The following is a 26120-nucleotide window of genomic DNA, read 5'->3' on the forward strand; positions in this document are numbered from 1 at the left end:
CCCCATGACAGACACCGAGCATAGCAGGGACGCTGCGTGTGCACGGGGATGTTCTCATTCTTGTACAACTACATTCACGACTGGCAGCGTGGGCCTCACGAGCCGTTCATGCCTATAGACAAGGCCCCCGGCGTCCTTCCGTGTCTGGCTGCACCCAGGGCCGCGGCTGACAGGCCTGCTGGGCACGTCGGTGCCTAGGCCAAATCCTCAGCCTCCTCCGTCAACGCCTTCCCCTTGGCCTGGCGCTGGGTTCCCGAGGCCCAGCTTGGCTTTAGTGCCACACCTGAAGGAAGCCAGCTTAGAAGGGCACAAAGCCCACGCCAGTTCCCTCTGCCAGTGGGCCCCAAACGTCCCACACGGGGAGCCCCTCCCAGCTGCGACGTGGGAAGAGCAGGGGGTCTGCGGCCCCCCCCAACACCCCTTTGTGACCAGCCAGGTTGAGAAACCATGTGCAGGCTGCGCGGGAGAGCCGGCTTGGGCCCACTGCTAAAATGCCCCCCCCCCCCCAAGGCCAGCAGCTTGGGTTATCTAGGAGGCTGTTTCCTCTAGCATTGGCAAAGGTGAAACCAATTCCCTTCTGCTTCAATGGCCACACACAGTGCACTGGGTATAGCTACACCATTATTGTGACCGGAGCTAACGGCTGCCCACAGCGGCACCTCAGCCAATCACAGCTTGAGGGCTTGTCTACACTCGGAAGATAATTCATCTGAAGGTCGGGTGTGAATTTAAAGTGCAACAGCTATTCCTGATGAACTCCAGGTGTAGACAAGCCCCTAGTTAACGTCAATAGATATGACCAAGCAGGTTTTCAGTCGCAATGAAAGGAGCAATTAAGTCCCTTTATGGAGTAAAGAGAACTACAACTAGGGAGAGCCTGCCCAAGGCACATGGCAGCTCAGAGCTGAGCTGGGTAGGCTGAGTGGGGTTCCCCGCTTGCAAACACAGGGGCTAGGATACCAATAGCAGCCGGAGTGTGTTAATGGTGGTTGTGAGTGTGATCCGGGGAGGCAGAGGAGACACAGGGCTTCTTGGGCACAGAGCTGGCTGGAGGAGCAGGCGTGGGGATTCCTGAGACAGGAAAGTGCTTGTTGCTGCTGTTTGCGGCTCCTGCGTTCAGGGAACAGGACGGCACAGGGACTTTCTTTGTGACTAAACAAGCCGCCACCATGAGTTTGACTCTCACCAATATCTCCTGTGAACAGACAGAACCCCCCGCAAGGCTCTGGTTATTGGCTAGACCACGCGGGCTAAAGGGACAACGCTACACAAACCCAACAGAGATGCTGTCCATGCGCCCGCCTTTCCAGTGCCTTTTTTCCCCCCAGTCTCTTTTATTTATTTAATAAAAATTAGACACAGTGATGGGTAAAGCCCAGTGGAGAGATAACATGACACCACCACCCCCTCCCTTGGCGTGAGCGGCTCTGCTCTCCTGCCCCTCTGCTAGTCAGTGCCGGTGTGTCTACAGCCTGGTATGGTCGGGCTGTGTGGGGGGGGGGCACGTGGCATGGGGCAGCACGCAGGCACCACTGTTGGCATGGTGTGGCCTGCGGGGCGAGGCGGTTGGGGAGCTGCACTGTAGTGAGAGTTGTGGGAACATGGCAATGGGAGAGGCCCAGACTCTGGGCTCCCTGGCAGAGGGGGTCAGATGCCAAGGTGGCGAGGCAGTGGCGGGGAGAGACCCTATCACTGCAGGTTGGCTGGGCCTGGCTTTGGAGGCCCCACTCGGCTATTACGGGGACCAGGTCTGGTGCTAGGAGCACAGCATCATGGTTGAACCGCTCACTCAGAGTCGCTCCCCACCCCTGTGGGGTTGGCACCATCTCCTCTCCCCAGGAGCAGCTGCCCCTTCCCAGGGGATGTGAGGTCGTGGGCCACATCTGAGTTGCTACGTGGCATGCGAGGTCTCAATCCATCGCTCAGCCTTTGGGCTTGCCCTGGGCAGCAGAAGCCGGAGAAGCGAGCAATTCCCTCCCACAACAGCCTGTGTTGAACCCGGGAGCCAAAGAAGAACCACAGTAATATGTTGTACCGAGGGGAAACTGAGGCACGGCGTGGGCAGTGCAGGGAGGGTGACTCGCTCAAGCTTGCCGATTCACCCGCAGGCTCGCGAATGGGACCCACGGCAGCTGACGCCCAGGCCGTGCAGCCTCTCGAAGCTTGCAGACTGGGAGCCGGGTAGCTGGGAGCTCAGCTCGCCCCACGCCCCGCCATGGGTGGGAGGCAGAGAACCCACGCCTAGGGTGCACCAGCTGAGGGGACCCCTGGCCATTTCCGCATGTGCTTCCATTTGGGTAAGGCACACACGCCGAGACAACGAAAAGCAAGTAGGGGCAGGGGGCGGGCCCGGGCGAGGAGGAGCTGGGAGAAGAGCTTGGCCCGGGGCCAAGAACCTCGGCTTTAGATTCCCAAGCATCTCAGGAGCTTTGTGGTTGGGTTCGGAGGCCAACGGGGTTCTTGGCCCCAATCCCTCCCTCCCCTGCTTCATGCCAGCCCTGGCTTTCCAGAAGCACAGCTACACATGGCGGGAACAGGCCCCGGATGGGAGCGAGGAGCCCAGGGCCTGGCACAGCCAGGGACAGCCATGGGCGCTGTCCTCCTCTGGTGCTGAATAGCAAAGGGAGTGGCCATGTATTCCCCGGGGGTCGTGACAATGGGGTTGGCTGGGCCAAAGCCAGACGGCTTCGCTCTAGGTTTCCGGTGCACACCCGAGGCACCACTGGTCCTTAGCTTGGGGCCATGCCCCCTGCCCGCTCCTCCCCTCCCTTCCCCCGGCGTTCGGAGCAGCGTGTCCCACGGCAGGACCGGGCCCGGCGGGGGGGATCCCTGAATGTATATTTATTCAACATTATTGTGCAACAAAGTAAAGCAGAGAAATCCTGTTCGTCTTTCGTGGCCGACGCTCGCTCGGAGGCCGCGGGGCAGGAGGCCGCGCCGCTCGGTCAGTGGTTCGCAGGGTGGGCCAAGGCAGCGTCAGGGCACGTGGAGAGCGGGCACATCCAAGCTGAGCCCTCCACGCAGACCGTTATCACTCCAGGTGTGAACCTGCCCCCCCCCACTTCTTGCTCTATCTCTGGCTCCTCCACCCCCACCAGTGTCTTCCCCGTAACGCGGGGCTCTGCGCCCCCCGCTGCGCCGGCTCCCCTCTACGGTGCCACCTAGCGCCCAGCAGGACGGGGGGCGTTTGTGCAAGCAGCGTGCAGGCACCTCGGCACTTTGGCGGTGAGTGGGCGGAAGGCAGAGGTGGCCCCTTGCTCCCTTGGGACGCCGGGGTTCACCCCGCTCCGTTTGGCTCGCTCGACACTCGTTCCCTTTCAAAGAAAAAAAAAAGTGGCAGAAGGGGGAGCCCCGTGCGCGGAAGAGAGAGCGAAAGGGAAAGGGGGGGAGTATCGAAAATCGGCTCCCGCGGTCAGGGTCTGGGGTATCCGCTCAAGCCCCGGCCGGTGGGCAGTGGCTGGCGTGGCGTGGCTAAGCGATCTCCTTGATCCTGCAGATGTAGTCGTGGAGCGCCTCGGGATCCTGTAGCCCCATGTCCTGGCACACCCACTCCAGGTCCTCCTCGTCAGCGATGGGGATGGAGTTGTAGGCCAGCTCCTCGGAGGGCAGCGTGGCGAAGGTGGTGAACTTCACCCGCTTCCTCTTGGAAGTGGGCGAGTTGAGCGGGTCCTCGCTCTGGTCCCTGGTGGAGCCTCCCGAGGAGCCATCTCCCCGCCCGTGCACCTGGCTCTGCACGCTGGTCTGCGAGCTGCCGCTGCTGTGGTGGTCCCCATGGCAGCAGGTCTGGACGCTCTCCAGCGGATTGCCGGGGCTCTCGGGCGGAGGGGAGAGGTCATTCTGGACCCTCAGGGGCTGCCCGTTGCCCAAGAAGACCCAGTGGTGGGAGTGGTCCATGTTGGTCTGGCCCTCGGGCGGGATGCGCTTGTGCCTATACTTCAGCACGAAGACGATGCAGTTGATGAGGAAGACCAGGATGGCCAAGCAGAAGACGCCCAGCAGGGCGTACATGCCGATCTCCAGGTCCGTCAGCCCCCGCGGCACCTGCACGAAGCCCGTGGGGATGGTGGGGAAGTCCTCAGTGGTATGGGGGATGCTGGGAGCTCTGCTGTCCTGGCTGGGCTCCGGCTTCCTCTCCACATCTGCCCGCAGGGTGGTGCTGGCCGCGCTCTCCTCCTTCCCTGAGGTCCCCGGCTTGCTCGGCACGTGGCCGGCATCCCCATAGTCATAGGTGGGGTCCTCCTCGGAGCCGAAGCGCACCCACACGCTGGCCAGCGCCGTGAAGAGCACGCTCTTCCGCTTGGTCTTCTGGCAGCTCTCGCAGATGACCAGCTCGGCACGCAGCAGGTCGCCAGCCCCCTCGCCTTCCGCCACCACCAACGGGAAGGCCCGGTCCTGGGTCACCGACACCACTTTCTCGTCCAGGCTGCTCACCACCAGGTTATAGTCTTTGGGGTCGTAGAGGGAGAGGGGGACCGTGGTGCCATCACTGTACGAGACCCACATGCTCAGGAGGGCTTCCTGCAAAACAAACACGGGGAATGGGCATCTACCTATCTATCCATCCATCTGTTCCTCCCTCCGTCCATCCCCCATGCTCTCCAACCATCCATCCGTCCCTCCATCCCCCATGCTCCCCAACCATCCATCCATTCGTCCATCCCCATGCTCCCCAACCATCCATCCATCCCTCCATCCCCCAAGCTCTCCAACCATCCATCTGTCCCTCCATCCCCCATGCTCCCCAACCATCGAACCATCCATCCATCCCCCATTCTGTCCATCCATTCATCCCCCATGCTTTCCAACCCTCCAACCAGTCCCCATCCATTCATCCATCCCCCATGCTCTCTATCCATTCTCTCCCGCCCTCCCCCACGCACTCCACCCCCATGTTGATCATCCATCCCTGCCTCCATCCACCATGCTCTCCACCCATCCATCTGACAATCTTTTCAACCATCCGTCCGTCCATTCCCCATTCTCTGTCTCTCTCCCCAGGGGGGGAGTATGGGTTTGAAAGGACTGAGCTGTTCAGCAGACTTATAAAAAGCCCCCACAGAGAGGAAGCATTTATGACCTCCCCCTGCCCCCGGTGCCAACGGGTTCCATTGCTTGGGCCCATTTCACCCCTAGCAAAACTCTTATTTCAGCGGAAGTCCCATGATACCCGCCCGTCACCATCCCTGGCACTGACTTCACTGCAAAGAGCGAGAGCTCAGTCGGCCTCTCTTGTACCGCACAGAGCCCCCGGAGATCCCCGAGGGGCGCTGCTCCGGGCAATACGGCCAGCGAAGAGCCCCGGGATAGCACGCCCATGCCAAGGCACTGCTGCAAACGATTCCCAGGGCCAGGCCTCACCTGGCGGCTCCTAGGCATAGCTGGCAAGTTTGGCACAGATGCAAAGTCGAGTATGCAAATGAGTTAAGGCGCTAACGTGCGTGTTTGCAATTAATGTGCATCTAATCAACACACCCGGACCCAAGCAGTGGCTGGGGCGGGACACAGAGCCGCCAGAAGCCTGACAGCGGTGGGTGGGGCAGGTGGCTCCTGGGATAAGGGGGGCGGTTTCTGGTGGCGCTGGGGTCGGTCAGTGGATGGGAACTGGGGGTATCTGGGTAGGCAGGTGAGTGGGTGCTGAGGGTATCTAGGGTGGGTGGTTTTGGGGGCCAGTACTGAAGCCCCTCACCTTCTGCTCCCACCATTGGCTGCCCTGGCCCCGCTTGGATCCAGCCAGGGATGAGTGAGAGAGGAGCCAGAGAGGCCCCTGGCTTCCGCCGGCAGAGCAGGTGCTAGTGCCCCTGGCAGCCAGGTCATCCCTGCAGGCCAGCTGGACGCGTGAGCTCTCCAGGAGGGGCTGGGCGCCGGGGGTTACACGGAATGAGAGCAATGGGAACTCCCGCTCCCTCGAGGCCAGCCCCCCAGATGGAGCCAGGGCCTCTCCCAGACAGAAGTGAGCAGTCCTGCCACATCACGTGAATTTCCGCTGGGCCCCAGCGAAATCATTGCACCCAACAGCCTGACCCTGAGCACTGCATGCCCCGTCCCTCCTCTGAGCGTGTTATTTGAAGAGTGCCTCAGCCACAGGCCCTCGCAGGGGCAGGACCGCATCCCAATGGCAGAGCAGTGAGTACAGGTGCCCACGTGCGGGTGTGGCACTGGGAGACTACAGGCCCCAGCATGCACTGCTCCATGGAGAGCCAAAGTGCATGCTGGGAGGCGTAGTCATGTGAGCCATGCAGCGTGAGCCCTGTGTTACCTGCTTGGAGAAGTTCAGGGTCTGCTGGGCGGCCGTCTTAGCCACGATGGTGTGGCTGTTGCCGGGGCTGGGATGGAGGGAGAGCGACAGGCTGGACACCACCTGGGCCTTCAGATCGGTGATGCTGACCTTCTCGTCCGCCACCGTCACCACCGTCTCCCCCAGCACTGCCTCCATGAGCGGGGACACCACCTGCAAGAGAGAGTGGTCGGGGAGCGGCCGTGATGGCCCAGCCAGTGACCCACCGCCTCTTGGCACTGCCCTGCCAATGTCGAGGGACCACCGCCAGTGCTGCGAGCTCCCTCACAGCAGTGCCCTGCCAACACCAATGAGGGACCACCCCCAGTGCTGCGAGCTCCCTCTTAGCAGTGCCCTGCCAACGCCAATGAGGGACCACCCCCAGTGCTGCGGGCTCCCTCCCTTCTCCCAAGGAATATCGCTGGCCCCCAGAGAGCCGGGGAGCTGACAAAGCATCCAGCAGGGCCTCAGAGACGACCTTTGCCTGCACCACGCCCGAGCTACTGCTGCACCCCGAGCGGGGTTTCTTGGAGAGCTCTGATCCGCCGGCAGCTGCCGCGCTGACCTTGAGACGCTCGGCCCTTTGAAGCCGGTATCGAAGAAACCAGGAATTTCGCTTAGAAAAGCGTAACCGGGCCCAGGCCTAGAAATAATTACAGGCCAAGCCGCCTGGCGTTGCAGTTAATGGCTGGAGCCAGCCCGCAGGGGAAGCATGTGCTCGGGAGATAACTTTAAACTGTGCCCACCCCGTCACCCCTCCCCTTCCCCCAGCCCCGGAGGGAGGAAGGAGAGAGGCAGCTGCTGAAGTCAAAGCCAGGATGACATTCACAGCCAGAGCGAGGATCAGAGGCAGACAATGCTTCTGGGGCGCGGGGACCTCAGCGGGACGGGCGCCCATGGCGGGGAGGACGCCCGCTTCAGCATGGCAGAGAATTTGCACGTTTACTGCCTCTTTGCGCGACTCCGAGCCCAGGGTGCCAGCACCCTGCACATGCCCTCCGTGCATCGGACACACCCAGGCTGGCCTCTGGACCGGAAAGCTACCAAGGACCCCAGATCCAGACTACCCCAGCCTGAGGCCTGTCCCTTCTGCATACAGCCCCTCAGATGCCTGGTGCCGGGCTGACCTCTCCTCTGGCCAAGGAGGGGAGGGGGCAGCGCCGGCAGCACCCTCCCCGTCCCTGGGGGAGCGGCTGCAGGAGGGAGATGCACTTCAGGGCAAGGAGCTTTGGAGCGTTTCCCCGCTGACAGCGGCTGGCATCAATCAGCCCCATGCCCGTGGGAGGCTCATTTACGGGCAGTGGGTGAAAGGTGCCTCCCCCCTTATCTCTAGGGTGACGGAGTGGAACTGACCCTGATCGGGGATCTCCAGCGGGGTCCAGAGGGTACAGAGCTGGGCTGCAGCCTACTTGCAACTAGCCCCAGCTCGGGTAGCCCGTGGGGCCGGCTGGGCCACTCTGGGGCTTCCCCAGACATTGCCACTGGGCGGGCGCCTGTCCCTCTCCACTGACTTGCTCCATCATGCTGCCGGGGGCTGGCCCAGCCTTCAGCTGGTGGAGCCTGGTACGGGCCACTCCCCCCCCCCGTCCATTATATAATGGCTGGAGGGAGAAGGGGCAGGAAACAGCCTGACCCCCACTGGGGGGAAGGGAAGGATTTCCTCCCCTGCTTCATCAGCTGTTAGCTCAACCCCGTGGGACAGAGGCCCCCAGGGAATCCCTGATCACCTCTAGCAAGTACGTGCCAGCTGGGCTGCCCCATGAGCCCCGGCACGGGCCCCCGGCTTACTCACTCACCCCTCTGCACGCAGGGCTCGTTCCATCGCCGCCTTCCAGCTCCAGCCCCGTGATTCCCCCTGCCCCGAGGAAAGGGGGCGAGGGGCCCGTACCTTGAAGAGCGTGGTGCCCGGCTCCCGCCCGGCCAGCGTGCTGCTGTCCACCAGCTGGGCCACCCGGGGGTCATCCACCTTCATGAAGTCGCTGACCAGGTCGGTGACCTCCACCAGCCAGTCGGGGCCCAGCATGGTGATGACCTGGTCGGTGCCCTCCGAGGAGGTGGTGTGGAACTGGGTGAAGACCTGCAGGGTGGAGTGCTGGTACTGCAGGGTGCAGCCCCGGCTCTGCTTCCGCTCATCCTCGTCCTCGTCATCCTCGCTCTCCCGCACTGACCTGGGGGCACACGACAGATCAGCCGCCCTGCCCTGGCTGGGGTTGCCCCGCTGCTCTGCAGCGAGCGGGTACCAAGGTCACAGAGGCCAGTGACTCGTCGCAGGGATGGGCTACTGGCTAGATGGCAATGCTGCTGGAAAGGAGCTGGGGGCTACCGGGGATCACAAACTGAGCAGGAGCCAACAGTGGGAGGCAGGTGCGAAAAGGGCTGTATTAACAGGACCCGGGAGGTAATTGTCAGCACTGGGGGGGGCCTCGGCTGGAGCACTGCATCCAATTCCGGGCGCGGCACGGCCAGAAAGCCGTGATCCAACTGGAGAAGTTCGGGAGGAGAGCCACACAAAAGATCAAAGGCGTAGAAAACCTGACCTGTGTTCAGATTCTCGAGAAGAGAATAATAGCCATGAGATACGTAAAGAGCGGCTGAAAAGAGCGTGGGGCTCAACTGGTCTCCAGGCTCACTGAGGTCAGGACAAGCAAGCAGCTTAGTTTGCAGCAAGGGAAAATCGGGTTAGATATTAGGAAACACTTTCTATCTCTAAGACTAGTCAAGCCCTGGAACAGGTGGCCTAAGCGGGATCCCGTCGTTGAAGGTTTTACCAACAGGTCGGGCAAACACCTGGCAGGGATGGTCTAGGTTTACTTGCTCCTGCTTCAGCACAGAGGGTTTGGACGAAAAGATTTCTTGATTTCCCCGTCTGCCCTACAGATCTATGAGTCTCTCGCAGGTGGCTCGATATATACGCCAGGCTCCTTCGTTTCCAGCCCTGTTACCGTGCAGTTCAGCAGCCTCCATGCTCCACCCCAGAAGTGGCTGCAATTCAGCAGTGAGGCCTGTATCTAAATCAAGATGTGCAATAGCATCGCTACAGGTAGCAAAGCACCCCCGGGCGGCAGAAGACCACATGGGCAGCTGGCTGACCAAAGGGTTCTGGATGCAGTTGGCACAGGCCGGCAGATCTCACGGCACGTGGCATTTGGTGTTGGCGGGGATGGGGTTAATGTAAAGGGCCGGGGCCAGCACTATTGGTGCATCCTGAACAAAAGGCCTCAGCTAGCTGCAGGAATAGGAGCTGAAAGGGTGTCTAGGGCATGTGCTCTGTATATTAGGTGAATTACGGTAGTTCCCAGGCACCTCAGTCCTGAACCAGGACCCCGGTGTGCTGGGCGCTGTACATTCTTTATTGGGGGAATTACGGTAGTGTCCAGGACCCCTCCCTGGATCTCCCCCCTCCCTCCATCCCTGTCCCCCTCCGGCTCTGTCCCTCTCCACAGCAAAGGCGTTGGGCATGCATGTATGTGTATTGCACGGCCTCCGCCCCAGGCCCTCTCTCCCCTCGGAGCCTGGCAGAGTTGTGAGCTGTCTCCACAGAGTCGTTGTGCCCTAGAAACACCCAGCAAAGGCAGCTCTTCCAGCCCCTCGGAGCTGGGGGGGCAGCATGAGGGTCCCTGGTGATTCAGGCCACGGGTGGTGGGGTGCCACACGGGCAGCATGCGGCCCCCTTCGGAAGAGGGGGGCTTTGTCTCGCTCGGCGGCGCCCTCCAGTGGCCGAGCAGGGAGTCGCCATTGGCCTTTCAAAGCACAGGTCCTAAGCCTGCTTCATTACTGCCGGGAGGAGGCCGTCTAGAGGAGCTGGGCCGGGTCCCTGCCCGGAGGATCTTCCAGCTGCAGTCAGCGCAGAGCAGCAGGGCCTGATTTCCAGACGGGCGGAGCACCAAGCCAACGGGACCTGCATTTGTGACTGGCACAGCTGGGCAAGGGCAGAGTCCCCTGCCCCCCACTCCCCGGCCCGCGGGGCGTGAGCTCCCCTCCGCCCCCCATGCCGGGGCGCACCTCCTGTCCGGCAGGATGGGCACCCTCCAGCCCTTCACTTGGCTCAGCCTGGGGTCCAACAGCTCGATGTGCAGCGGCAGCTTGGGCACCCACACCGTCATCTCCAGCAGGGCGCTCAGGTGCTCGTAGCTGAAGGTCACCCGGGCGTTCATGGAGCCGCGCGTCTCCTTCCCGCTCACAAACACGTAGTCGCAGCTGCTGGACACCTGGGGAGGACAGGGAGGGAAGCACCGGCACTGAGCAGCGCTACTGGTTGGATTGAGCCTTGCAGCAGGGGGCGCCATAACGCCTCCCTGTTCCCGCCGCAGCTTGGAGGGGGCCGGGGGGGGGCAGACCCCAACGGCGTGTGGCCGGGGGAGACTACAGCTCCCAGCATGCAATGCAGCGGGGCGCTTAGCTCCTGCTGGAGCACTGACTGCTGGGAACTGTGGTTCCCGGGGGACGTGGCTCTGCATTACGAACGAAGGCAGCTCTGATCTCGAACCCCTGCCAGGCGGGTGCCCTGCTCTCCCCGCCCCCAACACGTTCACCCCCATATGCTAACTGGAGGAAAAACAAGGGGCGGTACAGGGATGTTAAATGGCAGGAGTTGTCCCTGTCTCGCCAAGGCCAGGAGCTGGGAAGGACACATCGGCCGTATGGCAAAGGCAAACCGCTCTCGTTATGGGCCATCAGAGAAAGAACCGATCACTGCCGGAGCCACACATTATCCGGTGCCGCATCCTGGCCTGCCAGGGACTGAGCGGCAGCTGGGCTAAGCGAGGGGATGGCATCCAGAGTGGCACGAGGGCAGCGGCTCTCAACCGTTCGTACTGGTGACCCCTTTCACACAGCAAGCCCCTGAGTGGGACCCTCCTTATCAATTAAAAACACTTGTTTATATTTAGCACTATTATAAATGCTGGAAGCGAAGCAGGGTTTGGGGTGGAGGCTGACAGTTCACGACCCCCCATGTAATAACCTCGTGACCCCCTGAGCAGTCCTGACCCCCAGCTTGAGAACCCCTGCACGAGGGTGACCAGACAGCAAATGTGAGAAATCGGGATGGGGGTAATAGGAGCCTATATAAGACAAAGCCCCAAAAATCAGGACTGTCCCTATAAAATCAGGACATCTGGTCACCGGAACTGGTACCCAGGTAGCAGCCTCCGTGCAAGGCTGGAACTGGCCACGTGCGGGCAGGCACATTTGCAGGAACAAAAAGCCGCTGTGCACTGCAACAGCGCCCCCAGTTGTCAGCAAGGGTATTGTACTAAAGCGGAAGGCGTCCGGAAAGGGGACAGAGCCCTGCATGGCTTTCGACCCTCCGGAGGATTGGGAATCAGGGGTGTGATCCTGCTAGGTAGTGAGCGGCCTCTGGAGGTGCCGACCGCCCCCTCCCGCCATTGAAGGCCTTTGCACCAGCTGATACCCGATGGGCGTGTGCGATTGTAACAAACGTGCACACCGCAAGCAAGCAGTTGGAGCCCCAGGCTCTGTCACTGACCTGCTGTGAGACCACAGGCAAATGCCTGCACTTTGCCGTGCCTCAGTTTACCCACCAGTAAAATAAAGATAATGCTACTGACTTTCCTTTGTAAGGTGCTTTGAGATCTATGGCTCTAGACAATCAGGCTCTGTGATACCTCCCACCAGACTCCCCCTGTAGAGGCTGGATAGCACCCAAACCTGGTTAAAACAACCCCCCCTCTTCAATCAAAGATTTTCATTCAAAAATGTCTGTTTAAAGTGTTAGCATTTGCAACAAAACATTTATTTCATTTGGCTTTGACTCAAAACGGTCGTTTTCTTTTGGCTCTGTCAAAACCCGAAACTGGCCTGAAATTCCCAATGTTCCTCCTTCCCCTTTTCTGACACCGGATGCGACAGGACGAGCTGTGTCTAGAGTCAGTTTTGCCTTGTGCCGTTCTGCATCTTTTCGAAACTTCTCCAACGGTGTCAAAGCGATGGAGAGTTTACACGATGTGTCCCGGGTCATACGGGGAGAGCTAAGAATTGACCCATCAGCTCCTAAATCCATAAACACAACCCCACCCTTGCTCTGTACCCAGCCCTGAAAGAAATCTTAGAACCAGCTCGATAAACCCAGCTAGCCCTCCACACCTCCGCTATGCAGCGCCGAGTGGATAAGTCAATTGCATTAGACATGCCTCTTCCATGTGCCAGCGGCGCGTCCTGGAACAATTCATTTAACGGAAGCAATCCCTATTAGCCGTGCATTGTTGCTAATGTATTTACATGGGATCTGCCTTTAAGGTGCTATTCACTGGCACCCCCGTGACCGTCATTAACGTTAATACCTTGAGATGTTTCTCCACCGAATCAATTTGAATCCCATTGTTGTGTCTCCCCCATTCTTTAATTTCCATTTATGCAAATAACATTAGTTAAATGTGCTATAAAGCAAATATATCCTGAGGGGGCCGCTTATTACAGACCAATCCAAGCCAATTAAGGAGCTAAGGGAGGAAATTGCTAATGGATTGCTCGTGTTTCTTCTTAGGGCTGTAAGTCCAGAATGCAACATTGCCTGCCCCTTAGGGTGGAAGGAGGATTTCTCACCAGCAACTCTGATACTGTTCCAGGTCTCCAGGCAGCCTGTGTCTCTGTGAGTGTAATTCCACACCTGCAAACCATCCAGCCTGCCTTTCTGCACCCGAGAGATTGGCCGCTGACCCATCTGCCTCTGCAGATCAGCTCAGGCGGATGCACCGAGTCTGGTTTGCGATTTCAGAAAAACATGCGAGCTCGATGACTGACAGGTGCAAAACGCTCTCCACTGAACCAGCGCAAATCAGGTCTGCTTGGGGAGGTTTGCAGAAGGGCTCGGCACCCAGGATGGGGCCTGGTTTTTTCAAGGACTTGGTGTGCTGGATGCTTGTCACAATGGGATGTTTGTGCAAATTTGGCCCTTGTTTAGGTGTCTAAATGGGATCTGAATTCTTGGAATCTGGCCTGGATCGCGGGCGCTGAGCCCTGGGGGATCAGGCCCCGATCGCGGGCGCTGGACCCTAGGGTATCTGGCCCCGATCGCGGGTGCTGAGCCCCGGGGAATCTGGCCCTGATCGCGGGCGCTGAGCCTTGGGGTATCTGGCCCCGATCGTGGGCGCTGAGCCCTGGGGAATCCAGCCCCGATCGTGGGTGCTGAGCCTTGGGGTATCCGGCCCCGATCGCGGGTGCTGAATCCCGGGGGATCCAGCCTCGATCACGGGCGCTGAGCCCCGGGGAATCCGGCCCCGATTGCGGGCGCTGAGCCCTGGGGGATCCGGCCCCGATCGCAGGCGCTGGGCCCCGGGGTATCCGGCCCCGATCATGGGCGCTGAGCCCCGGGGAATCCGGCCCCGATCGTGGGCGCTGAGCCCTGGGGAATCCAGCCCCGATCGTGGGCGCTGAGCCCTGGGGAATCCAGCCCCGATCGTGGGCGCTGAGCCTTGGGGTATCCGGCCCCGATCGCGGACGCTGAGCCCCGGGGGATCTAGCCTCGATCACGGGCGCTGAGCCCCGGGGAATCTGGCCTCGATTGCGGGCGCTGAGCCCCGGGGGATCCAGCCATGAGCTCTTGCAACGATCAGACCCAATACCCTGAGCAGGCAGCTGTAGTGTGGGCAGTGGGGGAGGGCATGAGAAGGGGTATTTAATTTCTCGAGCTCTCCTTGGCCCGGCGTTGACATCAGATAGACACAAGCTCAGCATGTCTGGAAAGACAATCTCAGCTGTGCCGGGCTGCGTCTGAATAAAGATGAGCTCGGAAATGAATCCCCCGGTGAATGCTCACTCTGGATATTGGGCCGTTGATCACAATAAGATGATGGTCTGCTGCTCGCAGTACCTTAGGTAATAAATCCACCCGCTCGGCTGGTCTGGGGCCACCAGCGTTTCGATTCACTGAAAGCCACCCGCCCTGTCCCGATGATGGAGCGGCCCTGTTATAAAGCTACTGTATATTAGCTCTTAAATGTACTGCACTCTATTACGGCCATGCTTGGAGTAACCTGAGCTGAAGGATTCACGTCTAAGCGTTGAGTGAGGAGAGCAGGGCCTGTCTGGGCAAGGAGCCGATAGCTCCAGCCCCGCATGGGATGCCAGCTGCACGCTCACCATCTGGAACCCTTTGCAGCTCTGTCCCTGCTTTGTCCTCCAAGAGCAGCTACCGAGGCACCGGTATTGACGCTACAAATTGATCCTCTGCGTGTATGCGGCTCCCAGGTGGCTGAGGGGAACCCAGAATCACAGAATCTCAGGGTTGGAAGGGACCTCAGGAGGTCATCTAGTCCAACCCCCTGCTCAAAGCAGGACCAATTCCCAGACAGATTTTTACCCCAGTTCCCTAAATGGCCCCCTCAAGGATTGAACTCACAACCCTGGGTTTAGTAGGCCAATGCTCAAACCACTGAGCTATCCCTCAGAGCAATAGGCCCTTCTCCACCGAGCATTGTACCCTGTACCTGCACACCCCTGGGGCCTCCATCAGCTTCAGAACTCCTCTGCTCTCAGCAAACAGCTGTGAAACCTTCCGTCAAAGTGTGTGTCTCCAACCCCCCTCCAGCGGCAGGTCCACATAGAAGATAGCCTACTACTGCTACCAGTTCTCCATTAGCTGAGCTGGTACAGGGCGGTGCCGAGGATCTAAAGAGCCCAGCTGTTGTTGTTTTCATTTTTAAGCATTAAAAAACACTGGCTATAAGTGTGACTTACACCCCATATTCTTCATAGAAATATTGTGATATGAATATGGCATAACTAAGGTATGTTTTATGCAAGATGGGTCATGTGAGGTATCATTGGAAAGGTTCTGATCTACTGAATGTGATTATCCTATTTGTAGACATGTATCGTTTCTGTGTCTGAAGTTAGGAATATTGACTATGTAACAATTACAACTGTGTGTGTGTTTGGGTGAACGCCCACCAGACAAGAGGCCATCAGCCTCGATGGGCCATTAGGAAGAACAATAAGATTTGGAAGATACTAATCTCCCGCCTTCCTGAGAAACTCCCCCGGTTGCTGCTTTGACACTACAGGGTCAGGTGATCGTGTCACCTGGTACTAGACCCCCATCTTGGGCTTTCAGTGTTTCTTTGTTAAGAGGGGTCAGGGGTCAGACTGGGGAACAAAAGATTCCCGCCCTATGTACATTCTATTTAAGGCTGGGAAGTGAGGCAATCAGGACTTTTCTCCATTGCCTCCCCGCCCAAGAAGGAAGATTGCTAAAACCCCCTGAAGGGAAAGGCAGGGGCTAAGTCCAGGCAGAGACAGGGGTCCAGTCTGCAAAGAGAAATAACTGGAACTCTACAGAAACTCTGCCTAAAACAACGTTTAAGGTGAGAAATTACATTATGTAACCTGCTTCTTGAGTGTATTAAGCTTCGTTGGCGGGTTTTGTTTTATTTGCTCAGTTCTGTTTGCTCTCCCTTATAAGCACGTACAATTCACCTTTTGTAGTTAATAAACGTATTTCTTGCTTATTTCAAAACCCAGTTTGTGCAACTCGTATCTGCGGGCGGGGGCAAAAAGCTGTGCATCTCTCTCTCCACATTGAGGGAGAGGGTGATTTTTATGAGCTCGCGCTCTGTGGATCTCTCTATCCAGCGCAAGACAGTATTATTTTGGGTTCATGCCCCAAAGGAGGTGTGCACGTGAATGCTGGCCATGCCTCTCGCTAAGTCCTCCCACACGGAGCTGATTTCAGTCTGTGTCTGCAGGTGGCCGTGGCCGTACTTGTGTGTATGCCGGAGAAGGTTTGAGAGCCTAGCACGGCATGAACGGGGTGGGGAACCCAGGCTGGTGGAAAGGGCGGGCTCAGTGGGACCCCAGCACATCAGGTGGTGCCCCAGGAGGGGGGTTCACCCATCACAATTACATCCAGAAAAATGACGTTAAAAGAACATTAAGATTGCACAGGCTCCCGGCCTCCTTCGGTGCACAGGAAGGGCGGTGCTCTGTGCGAGCAGCTATTCAATGGTTCGTTCATCTTCATCATCCCCTGGTGGCCCCAGGCCTTGCCATCCATACCCCGCTCTGACTGCCGAACGGTTCATTTCCTCCCGGCTTTCTCTGTGGTGCTCTCGCTGAAGTCCCCTAATCCTTTCCCAACATTAATGCATTTATCTTCCCGGCCCCACCAGGCAGGCTAGGAGCTCTCATTGTCTCTGGGGAATTGCGGCACAGAGATGAAGGCCAAAATTGTCAAATGTGGCATCTCCTTGTAGGTGCCCAATCTGAGAGGCAGAGGGCCGGATTTTTCAGAGCACTATGTGACGTCACTTCCTGGACCGCAGGGTCTCAGGTTGGGCACCCGGAACAGGAGACGCAGACAGAGGCTCCCTGTGCAAAGTTTACTTCAGGCGACTCCTCACACAGGAGCTCTGTGGCAGAAGCAGGGCTAGAATCCAGGTCGCCAGGGCAGCACTCAAATGCCTTCACCAGGAGACCCTCCTTTCTCCTCCTGCAGTCCCTGCCTCCGTCACTGCACTGCCTCCAGCTTCTGCAGCAAACGAGGCAGGGCTCCTCCAGATAACAGCCTCCTCGCTGCGCGGCCCAGAGCAGGTCCCGTGCACTGAATGAGGCAGGGGGCCCGTGGAAAGAAGTAGGCTGCCATCACGGCATTAAAGCAGGGGCGGGCAAACGTTCTGGCCTGAGGGCCACATCGGGTTTCCAAAGTTGTATGGAGGGCGGGTTAGAGGAGGCTGCGCCTCCCCAAACAGCCAGGCATGGCCCGGCCCCCGATCCCTACCCGACCTCCCCTGCTTCTCGCCCCCTGACGGCCCCCCCCGGGACCCCTGCCCCATCCACCCCTCCAGCTCTCTGTCCCCTGAACCCACCCCGGACCTCCCGCCCCTAACTGCACCCCGCTGCCCCATCCAACCCCCCCATTCCCTGTCCCCTGACTGCCCCCAGAGTCCCCGCCCTTGACTGCCCCCTGCCACCCCATCCAACCCCTCCTCTCCTTCCCGACTGCCCCCCAGGACCCCTGTCCCCATTCAACCCCCCTGTTCTCCACCCTCTGACTGCCCCGACCCCTATCCACACCCCTGCCCTCTATCCAACCCCCCTGCTCCCTGCCCCCTTACCGCACTGCCTGGAGCACCCGTGGCTGGCGACACTACAGCCGTGCCGCCCAGAGCACCGGGTCAGGCAGCCGCGCCGCCCGGCTGGAGCCAGCCATGCCACCGCACAGCACAGAGCACCCGGTCAGGCCCCAGCTCTGCAGCTGCCCAGCCGCCCAGAGCATTGCGCCGGCGGCGGTGAGCTGAGGCTGCCGGGGAGGGGGAACAGCAGGGGCAGGGCTGGGGACTAGCCTCCCAGGCCAGGAGCTCAGGGGCCAGGCAGGAGGGTCCGGGGGGCCGGATGTGGCCCACAGGCCGTAGTTTGCCCACCTCTGCATTAAAGACTTGATCATAATGCATATGCCCAAGGGGGCTGAGTTAAGGTCGCACGGGCAACATTACTTGTACCATTTCCTAGCTTTGGAGGGCTTGACTTTGCAGCCTTAAATGTTTTCGTAACGCCCTCTTTTTGGGTGTAATATCCCTGTCCCCTCTCTGTGTACACAGCAGTGGCGCCACGCTCAGCTCCCCGGCTCTTCTTAACGTTCAGTTATTTACCGGAACAGATAGCAGATTCCGCTCCGTAATCTGTGATTTATGTCCCAGGTTTGCAGCCCTGACACCGTATTCAAACTCCCCCCAATCTCGCCTGGTAGCGGGAAGCTCCTGTGGAACAAAGCTCAACCACAAACACAAAATAACTCAGCCAGAGATTGCAAGGAGGCGCCTCCTGGAAAGCATAAGGCAAAGTCTGTGGGGCCGGAGGTTTGCGCGATCCATTATTCATCCCGGTTCGTGTGCATGTGTCCGCTCCCCCGGGTGCGGGGACAGTGGGGGAACAGATTTATGAGCAGGGCGGCAGCGCATTAACCAGTTTAAGTATCTTGGAGTCCATCCGGAAGTGTATTATGGCTATAGTGTTTTATCATGCTGCAGAGACGGGGTCTCCATAAATTAGAGAGGGGGGCAGTAAATCGCGCAGACGAGAGCTTTATTCTGGGACTCGGGTAAACATTCTCCGGTCGCGTCTCTCACGCCCCGTGCCCCAGTCTCTCTCGGTGCGAGCTGAGGCGACAGCCTGGGGCTGGAGCACACAGACTGCAGAGTCTGGCTGCCCTGGGGGCCCAGGGAGTGTCTGGGCCTGGGCGCTGCCTCGGGGCCAGGAAGGGAGGTTGGCCTGGTCGTTACAGCACTTGCCTGGGAGCTGGCCAGCTCCATGCCTGGGCCTCTGCCACGACCCCCTGTGCAGCCCTGAGGGAGTCACTGAGCGCCCCCTCCGGGAGACGGGGGCCGGGTTCTGCCGCGAGTCTCTACTGGGGTAAATCAACATTGCCCCCTGGGGCCAAATCCCCACTCGGCATAAATCCCCACAGCCCCCATGGGCCAAATCCCCACTGGGGGTAAATCACCACAGCCCCCGTGGGCCAAATCCCCACTGGGGGTAAATCACCATAGCTCCATGGGCCAAATCCCTACTGGGGGTAAATCACCACAGCCTCATGGGGCCAGATCCCTACTCAACGTAAATCACCATAACTCCATGGGCGTCCATGGGGCCAGATTCCCAGGTGGGGTAAATCGGCCATAGCTCCATGGGGCCAAATCCCCACTGGGGGTAAATCACCACAGCCCCCATGGGCCAAATCCCCACTCGGCATAAATCACCATAGCCCCGTGGGCCAAATCCCCACTGGGGTAAATCCCCACAGCCCCATGGGGCCAGATCCCTACTCGGTGTAAATCACCACTGCTCCATGGGAGTCCATGGGGCCAGATCCCCAGGTGGGGTAAATCGGCCATAGCTCCACTGGTTCCTGCCGTTCGAACTCAAGTGCAGGATTCCCAGCACCAGCGTCACCCACGCCAACCTGAGGCCACCCGACTGAGCCCGGGCACTTTCTGTACACGCAGCCTGGCCTACAACTCCGCCTCCCACAGCCCTGCAGCACTGCACCCCAGAGGTGGCTGCCTGTCAGCGGGGCTCCGTGCGTGGCATCTGGGAAGCACTCTGGGAATCCTGTGGCATGAAGGCCACGCTAGCATTGATCTCCTGCTTCTCGAGCAACGTCCGTCTCCCCCCAAACACACCGCGATGGTGAGAATGCTGCGTGGGGCTGGTCTAATGCCAAGAGCTAGAAAGAGGGGGCAGGAGATAGGTAGATAGATAGATAGATAGATGATGGGTGTGTATGGGGATAGATAGATAGATAGATAGATAGATAGATAGATAGATAGATAGAGGGGATGTGTGGGGATAGATAGATAGATAGATGCTGGGGGTGGATGGGGATAGACAGATGGATAGATGGGTGGATGGGTGGATGGAGATAGATAGGTAGATAGATGGACAGACAGCTGGCATTTAGATGCATCTTTGTCATCTATTCCCCCTTATTCCTTCTATCTAGTCTCTACACTCCCTTCCTTGTACCTCTCCCCGTGCCCCATTCACGGCCATCAGGCCTAAAAGGCGCTATCCAGCTCTTTGTGCTCGCCCAGCTTTGCGAGTGTGAAGCAAGGTGCAGTTGCCAGGCCCCCCGACCCACCTGCCCCTCTCTCCCCTCTGTGCCTGGGAGGCTGCCGGCTCTGTGAGCCCCAGGGCCCGCTCTCGGGAGCCCGAGAAGCACAAGTACAGAGCCTTGGCCGTGCGGCAATGCAGATCCCGGGGGAGAAGTTGTGCAGTTTGGAGCGTCAGCGTGAGGTGGCTGACTCCAGCCTCTGATCCCGCCTGGAAAGAAATGAGGCTCTGAGGTGGAAGTGAAGCCGCTAATGAGAACTTGCCGTTTACATTTCAAAGCAACAATATTTTGCCTTATCAGTAATAACTGGCTTGATAACCTGTAGTTTTAGCTGCTTCCGACCGCCAGCGTGTTAGAAACTGTAGTACTCCTGCGGCCTCCCCATGGATGGTGATTCTCTCTCCCCTGCAAGCCTTGAAATCAAATCCACAGGAGAGGAATGCGGTTCAGGTCAGACCAGCTCGCGGCTCTACCACGGTCCAGCCGTGAAATGAGTTTGGCGGGCCTCAGTCCGGCCCTCGGTGCAGGCGGGACCCTGTGGCACCGGCAGCAACTGCAGCTGAGTGCTGGGGTTCTCCGGGAGAACGTGCCGTGCGCGGCGGGCACTGCTTGCCCTGCCCGCCGACCTCGCTGGCATTCTCAGGGGCTGGATGAGACAGTGTGGCCCAGATCTGGCTTTCGGGTTCAGGACCGGTGGCTGGGAGGCTGGAGGGGGAACGGTGAGGTGGGAGGGCAACTGGATCGTCGTTTGAGTGGGTTTTGTATCAGAGCCCAAGGGAGTTAGGTGCCTGACTTCCCTTTGCCAGGCCTCTCCGTGCTCAGGACAGAGACAAGGGGGCAGGACTCCGCAGCATCGGAGCCCAGATGAGGTCAGTCACTCCCGTCGACCCCACTGATCAACCGGGTCTGGCAGCAGAGGAAAGGCCCCGTGGCTCTGCAGCACTGGTCTCCAAAGGTGCGTGGAGCTGCCTTCCCTGCCGTGGGTCCTAATCAATTTGCCGGCAGAAGGACCAGAGAGGACGGTTCCAGGAGAAGCCAGGAACCCCCACGCCAGAGCTCAAGGCTCCAGCACCTCAGCCCTGCAGTGGCACCAATCAAACTGGGAAGCCGTGGCATTTCACATGCCCAGGAGGGTGCCAAGGAGCGGCTGCGCGGCTGATGGAGAGCGACCCCCCCCTGCGCTCTGGAGGGGCCCGGGCTCTTCATTTAGCTCGCCCGGTGACTAATTACAGCCCCGTTGTGAGAAATCTGTCAGCAAGATGAGCTGGTTAGAATAAGTGGCCCCAGGATGGTCATAACCCATCTGCCCGGCCTTCTGGCTCCCTCCGCACTCTGAGGGGCTGCACTTGCATTCAGAGGCGACGTTACAGTCAAGTGAAACCGAATTCACAGAGGTTCCTGGCGGCTCGAATGGGCTGTCTCAGCCCTGCCCTTCCCTTTGCCTCTGGAGAAGGTGCACAGGGTGCTGCTTCATAAGGCATGTGGGTTAGCCCAGGGGCTACCAGAAACCTATGCTACAAAAGGGGCAGCCGGGCTTGGTCCCTCCTTCTCGGGCTACTCAGATCCCAGAGACGAGGGAGCGCAGGGAGAGGAGTGGACTCCGTCCAAGTAAGGGCCAGACGGGACTTTCGTCTGAAATCTCTCAGGGACAAACTCCGGTGTCGTCACTGCAGGGAAACTCCCCTTGATTTCCCCGGGCGCTTTGCTCCAGGAAAGTTCCCGCATTTTCAGCGCTTGTGTGGGACTGGGAGAATGCGCTAGTGGGAGCGGGTGTTTGTGTGTGTATCTTAGTGGGAGTGCGGGTCAGTGTGTTTAGCTACGCTCCCAGTGTGCTACCTGGAGTGGGCATCAGTGGGTATTCCTGTGGGTGTGTTAAGTGGAGTGCAAAGTACCTGGACTTTGTGTGGGTTTGGGGACGTCTGTCTGTGGCAGCAGCAGTGTGTGTTGGTGCATGTGAGAAGACATGCGTTCGCCTGGCTGGAAATGTGTGTGTCTGGGTGAGTGCCTGTGTTAGTGAAGTGCGTGTCAAGGGGCAGTGGGTATATGTGTGTTAGCAGGAGTTAGGGTGATCAGAGAGCAAGAGTGACAAATCGGGACACTTTTTTTTCAGGAGGGAGAGTTGCACATATAAGACAAAGCCCCTAATATCGAGGCATTTGTCACCTAGCAGGAGTGTGAGTCCATGTGAGAACGTGTGTGTGTGTGGCGGGGGGGACAAAGAGAGAGCATGAACTTGAGTGTGTACATGTGTTAGCAGGAGTGTGTGTGTGTCAGAACAAGTGTGTGTGTCTGTGTGAGTGTTAGCAGGAATATGCATAAGTTAGGAGGACAAGTGTGTTTCCTGACAGGAAAATGTGCAGGGGGCGTTAGCCGTAGTGTGTGTGTGTGTCAGTGACAGTGTGTTAGTGTGTGTTAGGATTAGTGTGAGTTGTCAGGAGTTTGTGTTAATGTGAGTGTGTCAATGGGCACGCAGAGGGGGTATTTAGGGGGTGATCCTTCCACACCCCCTGCGCCTCCAGGGCACCTTGCCGGGCTTTGAGCCTGTGAGTGGCGCTGCCTGACCCCGGCACCCAGCAATCCCTGTTGATGGGATGCTATGAAAGCGAGAGGACACGGCGGGGCAGGGGGCGCAGGGGCTGCCGGGCGGTTACGGGGCAATGATCCCGCAGGGTTACTGTCACACAGAATTCAGTGACTTCTGTTCGGGCAGCAGAGGTGCGGAGTGCCAAGCTGGCAGGCTGCAGGGATCATGGCAAAGCAGGAGTGGGCGGATGGGACTGACCGGGACCAAACCAATGACACCAGAGCAGATTAGCGAGGCTGGAGCAGGCACCCGGGACCGCATGGCTGGGGGCAGCTGTCCCCACACTGCTGCGGGAATACCTGAGCCTGCAGCCATAGCAGGGAAGCCAGCTGAAAAGGGCCCATCGGCCGCGGAGCCAGGGGGCCTTGGAGATGGGATTTGCCCTGGTGGCAGTGAGAAGGTGGGTTTAGAGCCACCCAGAGACACTGATCTCAGGGCCAGGCAAATCCAGCCCACGCATTGATCCTGCTGGGGGAGAGAGGTGTATGGGGTTAGCTAGCCAGTCAGAGCAGGGATCCTGCAGTCCCGGTGTCTCACGGCTATTTTCAGACCCATCCTCCTTCAGAGGTAGGGACTTCAGAATTAACTGAATATCAATATTTGTGGATGGAGGAGGTGTCTTTCCATCTGGGGGAGGGGAGGGGCTAAATCCATCATTTCTCCACCCCAGCCAACCTTGGCAAACCCAGAGGCCCAATTTGATCCCCGTCTCAATACCCGCCCCTGAGTCCCTCTGAAACAGACCAGCACTTGTTCCCGTGAGGAGGATCATCAATGAAAGGGTTAACTGTAATATTGCTGTGTGGGGCTTCATTGTTAGGGTTCAGAATTAACGCCCATTGCACTGCATGGATTAAGTTAATACCACTCTGAGCACTTGTTTTGGGCTGTCTGCAGATTCAGGCCGACGTCACCACGCTGGCTATGCACGGGTCACAATCTCTAGGTTACCTTTGTGCCTGGAAAAGCTAATGGCACAGGGCCGGTTCCCTGGTGGGTATTGACCAGCACAGTCTCCCTGCAGTCACTAGAGCTTCGCTGATTGACACCAGCTGAGAATCTGGCCCGCGCAGCCCTTCTCCTGACAGCTTAGATCCTGGAGCCCCCCAACGCAGCAAACTCACAGGGCGACCTGCACGGCAGCATGGGCTCTCTCCCAGCATTAGATGGGCTGTGGCCATTGTCGGGGGAGCCCTTCACCTCCATCCCACCTGGCCTCATGCTTCTGCCTTGAAGTGGGGCTAGGCCTGGGGCTGGCTGGGATAAACACAGCCGGAGGGGCTGCGTGAAGGGCCTGCCAGTCCGAGCCAATTCTCTCAGGCTGGGCAGAGGCCCACAGGGCAGACGGCTCCAGGAATCTTTGCCCCTCCCTGACCCGCCGGGCCCACCTTGATGATGTCCTCGTTGTTGGACTTGCACTCGACCATGGCCGAGACGTCCGTGATGACGCCGGTCATCTCTATGGCAATGACCTTCACCGGGATGGCCACCGTCCGGCCCGTCAGGATGGCGGTGTTGATGATCTCTGTGTCCTGGAAGGCAAAGGGGACACTGCATTAGTGTCCAGTCCCCATTTTCCTCTCCCCTGCCCTGAGACCCCACTGCAGAGGGGCACCCTACAGCCGGCGAGGTGCAAAGAATGGACCCCAAATGCATGTGTGTGTGTGCAGGTGACTCAGTAGGGGGCGCTCTCCTCTGGGCGCTGTGCTGGGGGCACTGGGCCCCGTTTTATTTTACAATGCCATGGCAAAGGAAGTCCTGCCCGCTCACGCTCGCGATGCCGCCTCAACCCCCTCGCTCGGAGACCCCCGGGGCCTCGCAAGCTCTTAAAAACTTCAAAGAACAAGAGCGGTATGGATGGAGGGCAAGCCTAATTGCAAACCAGTTAATTATGCAAACATGGAAATCCGATACAGAAACGAAATTGGCCGCTTCCAAGCCGGGCCTCGCTGATGGAGGCGAGCCAGCAAAGATAACCTTTCAAGTAAATGAAATGGCAGGGAATCTAATCTGCCTTCCTTGCAGCCTGTGATGTGATTGTCTTTGATGGAGGGATGGCTGGCTCGCTCTCATCCCATGGGCGGGGCTCCATGGAGCGGGAGAGTTTCTGGGCACCGGCTCAGCTCCCCCTGCCCTGCACAGACCCTCTTTAACTAAGATCTTAAAGTGCAAGAAGAGCCCCCATCACTCAGTGACCCCAGGACTCTGCGGGCAGATCCCACCCCCTACTTTCACAACCCTTGGAAGCCGCACGTCTACACTGCAATAAAAGACCCATGGCTGGCCCAGGTTGGCTGACTCGGGCTTCGGCTGCAGGGCTAGAAAACTGCTGGAGTTGGGCTCTGAGACCCCAACTGGCCAGACCCTGATCTCCATGACAATCCGGAGTCACTCCCGTAGGATTACTGGTGTAAATGGGATCCGAACCGACTGGGAACTGCCCTCCTTGTTTTTAAGCCTGGGAGGGAGAGTTGTCTGGTGGGTTAGAGCAAAGGACGGGGAGTCAGGACTCCTGGGTTCCACAACTGGTTCTGTGAGTGAATGTGATAGAGGGGTTATAGCAGGGACCTGGGAATAACAACTCCTGGGTTCTGCTGCCAGCCCTGCCGCTGGCTCCTCGTGTGTGATCTCGGGAGAAACATGTCACTGCTCTGTGCCTCAGTTTCCCCATCAATGGGGCCATCAGCAGAAACCAGTGTAGAAGATGGGGCCCAACCCCTCGAGCTCGTGTGTGTTTGCTGACGGGGACCAGCACAGGCCCCAGCTGAGGGTGGTTACAGCCCCGACGGAACGGCCTGCTTTGTCCCCTTCCATCTCATGTCCCCCACCCCCAACAGTGGAGGGGACTGATCAGGAGCCCTGGTGGGCTGTGTCCGGCTTCTCTGAGCAGGGATTCAGGGGCTGCTGGTGGCTGGACATGCCTCTCCCCCAAAGCCCTGCACCACAAGGAAACAGACACCACTGCTCCGGGGGAGGCGTTTGGGTGCCAGTCCCAGGCCCAACGCGCAGGAGCCGGCAGAGGCCAGCCGGGACTCTGCCCCAGGCCAGGGCGGGCGCTCACACCAGGCCAGCCCAGGCTCTGAGCCAGCACCAGTGCGGTGCGAGGGTGTGTTACGGGGGCACACGCCAAGGTGTGTGGTTAGCTGTGTGTGTGTGTGTGTGTCCCCTTGGATATTTGGAAGGGGAGGGGGAGTGTGTGCAGCGTGTTACAGGCAGGTGTGTATGCACGAAAATGAGGGTGGGAGGTGTCAGGTGAGTGCGTGCCGTGGGTTTAGACTGCGCGGGCGGGGGGAGCGGTCCGGTTTGCATGCTGTTGTGTGTGTGTGCAGTTGTGCAGGGAATGCAGGGGGCCAGCGGGAACCCCCCACAGCCCAGAGGAGCCGTCCCAGCTCACTCACCATGGCCAGGGGCACGATGGCACGGATGTCCCGCTGAATGACCGTCAGCTCCGTCACCACCTTCTCCAGGTCGGGCGGCGGGTTGCGGCCCCGGTAGTCGATGTGCCACATGATGCGCCGCGTCACGGCCTGGCTGGTGAAATTCTCCATCTCAAAGTCCAACTGCATGATCTCGTAGGAGGAGTCCCCGTCCCTGCGAGGAGACAGAGGGCAGACGCGGTCAGCCGTAGGCAGGCCTTGCTCTAACGCAGGAGGAAAATCAGGCCCGAGGGCATGACCCCAGGGCTGGGGGGTTTG

At 59.1% G+C, this 26120-nt stretch overlaps 1 protein-coding gene across 1 annotated transcript in view; it reads right to left on the minus strand.

Annotated features, from left to right (window-relative positions):
• Positions 1-2828: 2828 nt before the first annotated feature.
• Positions 2829-26120, minus strand: part of TMEM132E (transmembrane protein 132E) — a 222155-nt gene continuing 198863 nt past the window's right edge. The window contains exons 4-9 of the mRNA XM_034752778.1: positions 25824-26016; positions 23814-23957; positions 10277-10482; positions 8163-8442; positions 6257-6448; positions 2829-4518 (exon numbers count right to left, since the gene is read on the minus strand). Of these exons, the coding sequence (XP_034608669.1) occupies positions 3472-4518; positions 6257-6448; positions 8163-8442; positions 10277-10482; positions 23814-23957; positions 25824-26016 (2062 nt within the window). The 3' untranslated portion in view covers positions 2829-3471. The remainder of the gene's footprint in view (positions 4519-6256; positions 6449-8162; positions 8443-10276; positions 10483-23813; positions 23958-25823; positions 26017-26120) is intronic.

The sequence above is a fragment of the Trachemys scripta genome, chromosome 18 (genome assembly GCF_013100865.1).
Source record: "Trachemys scripta elegans isolate TJP31775 chromosome 18, CAS_Tse_1.0, whole genome shotgun sequence".
Taxonomy (NCBI): Eukaryota; Metazoa; Chordata; order Testudines; family Emydidae; genus Trachemys; species Trachemys scripta.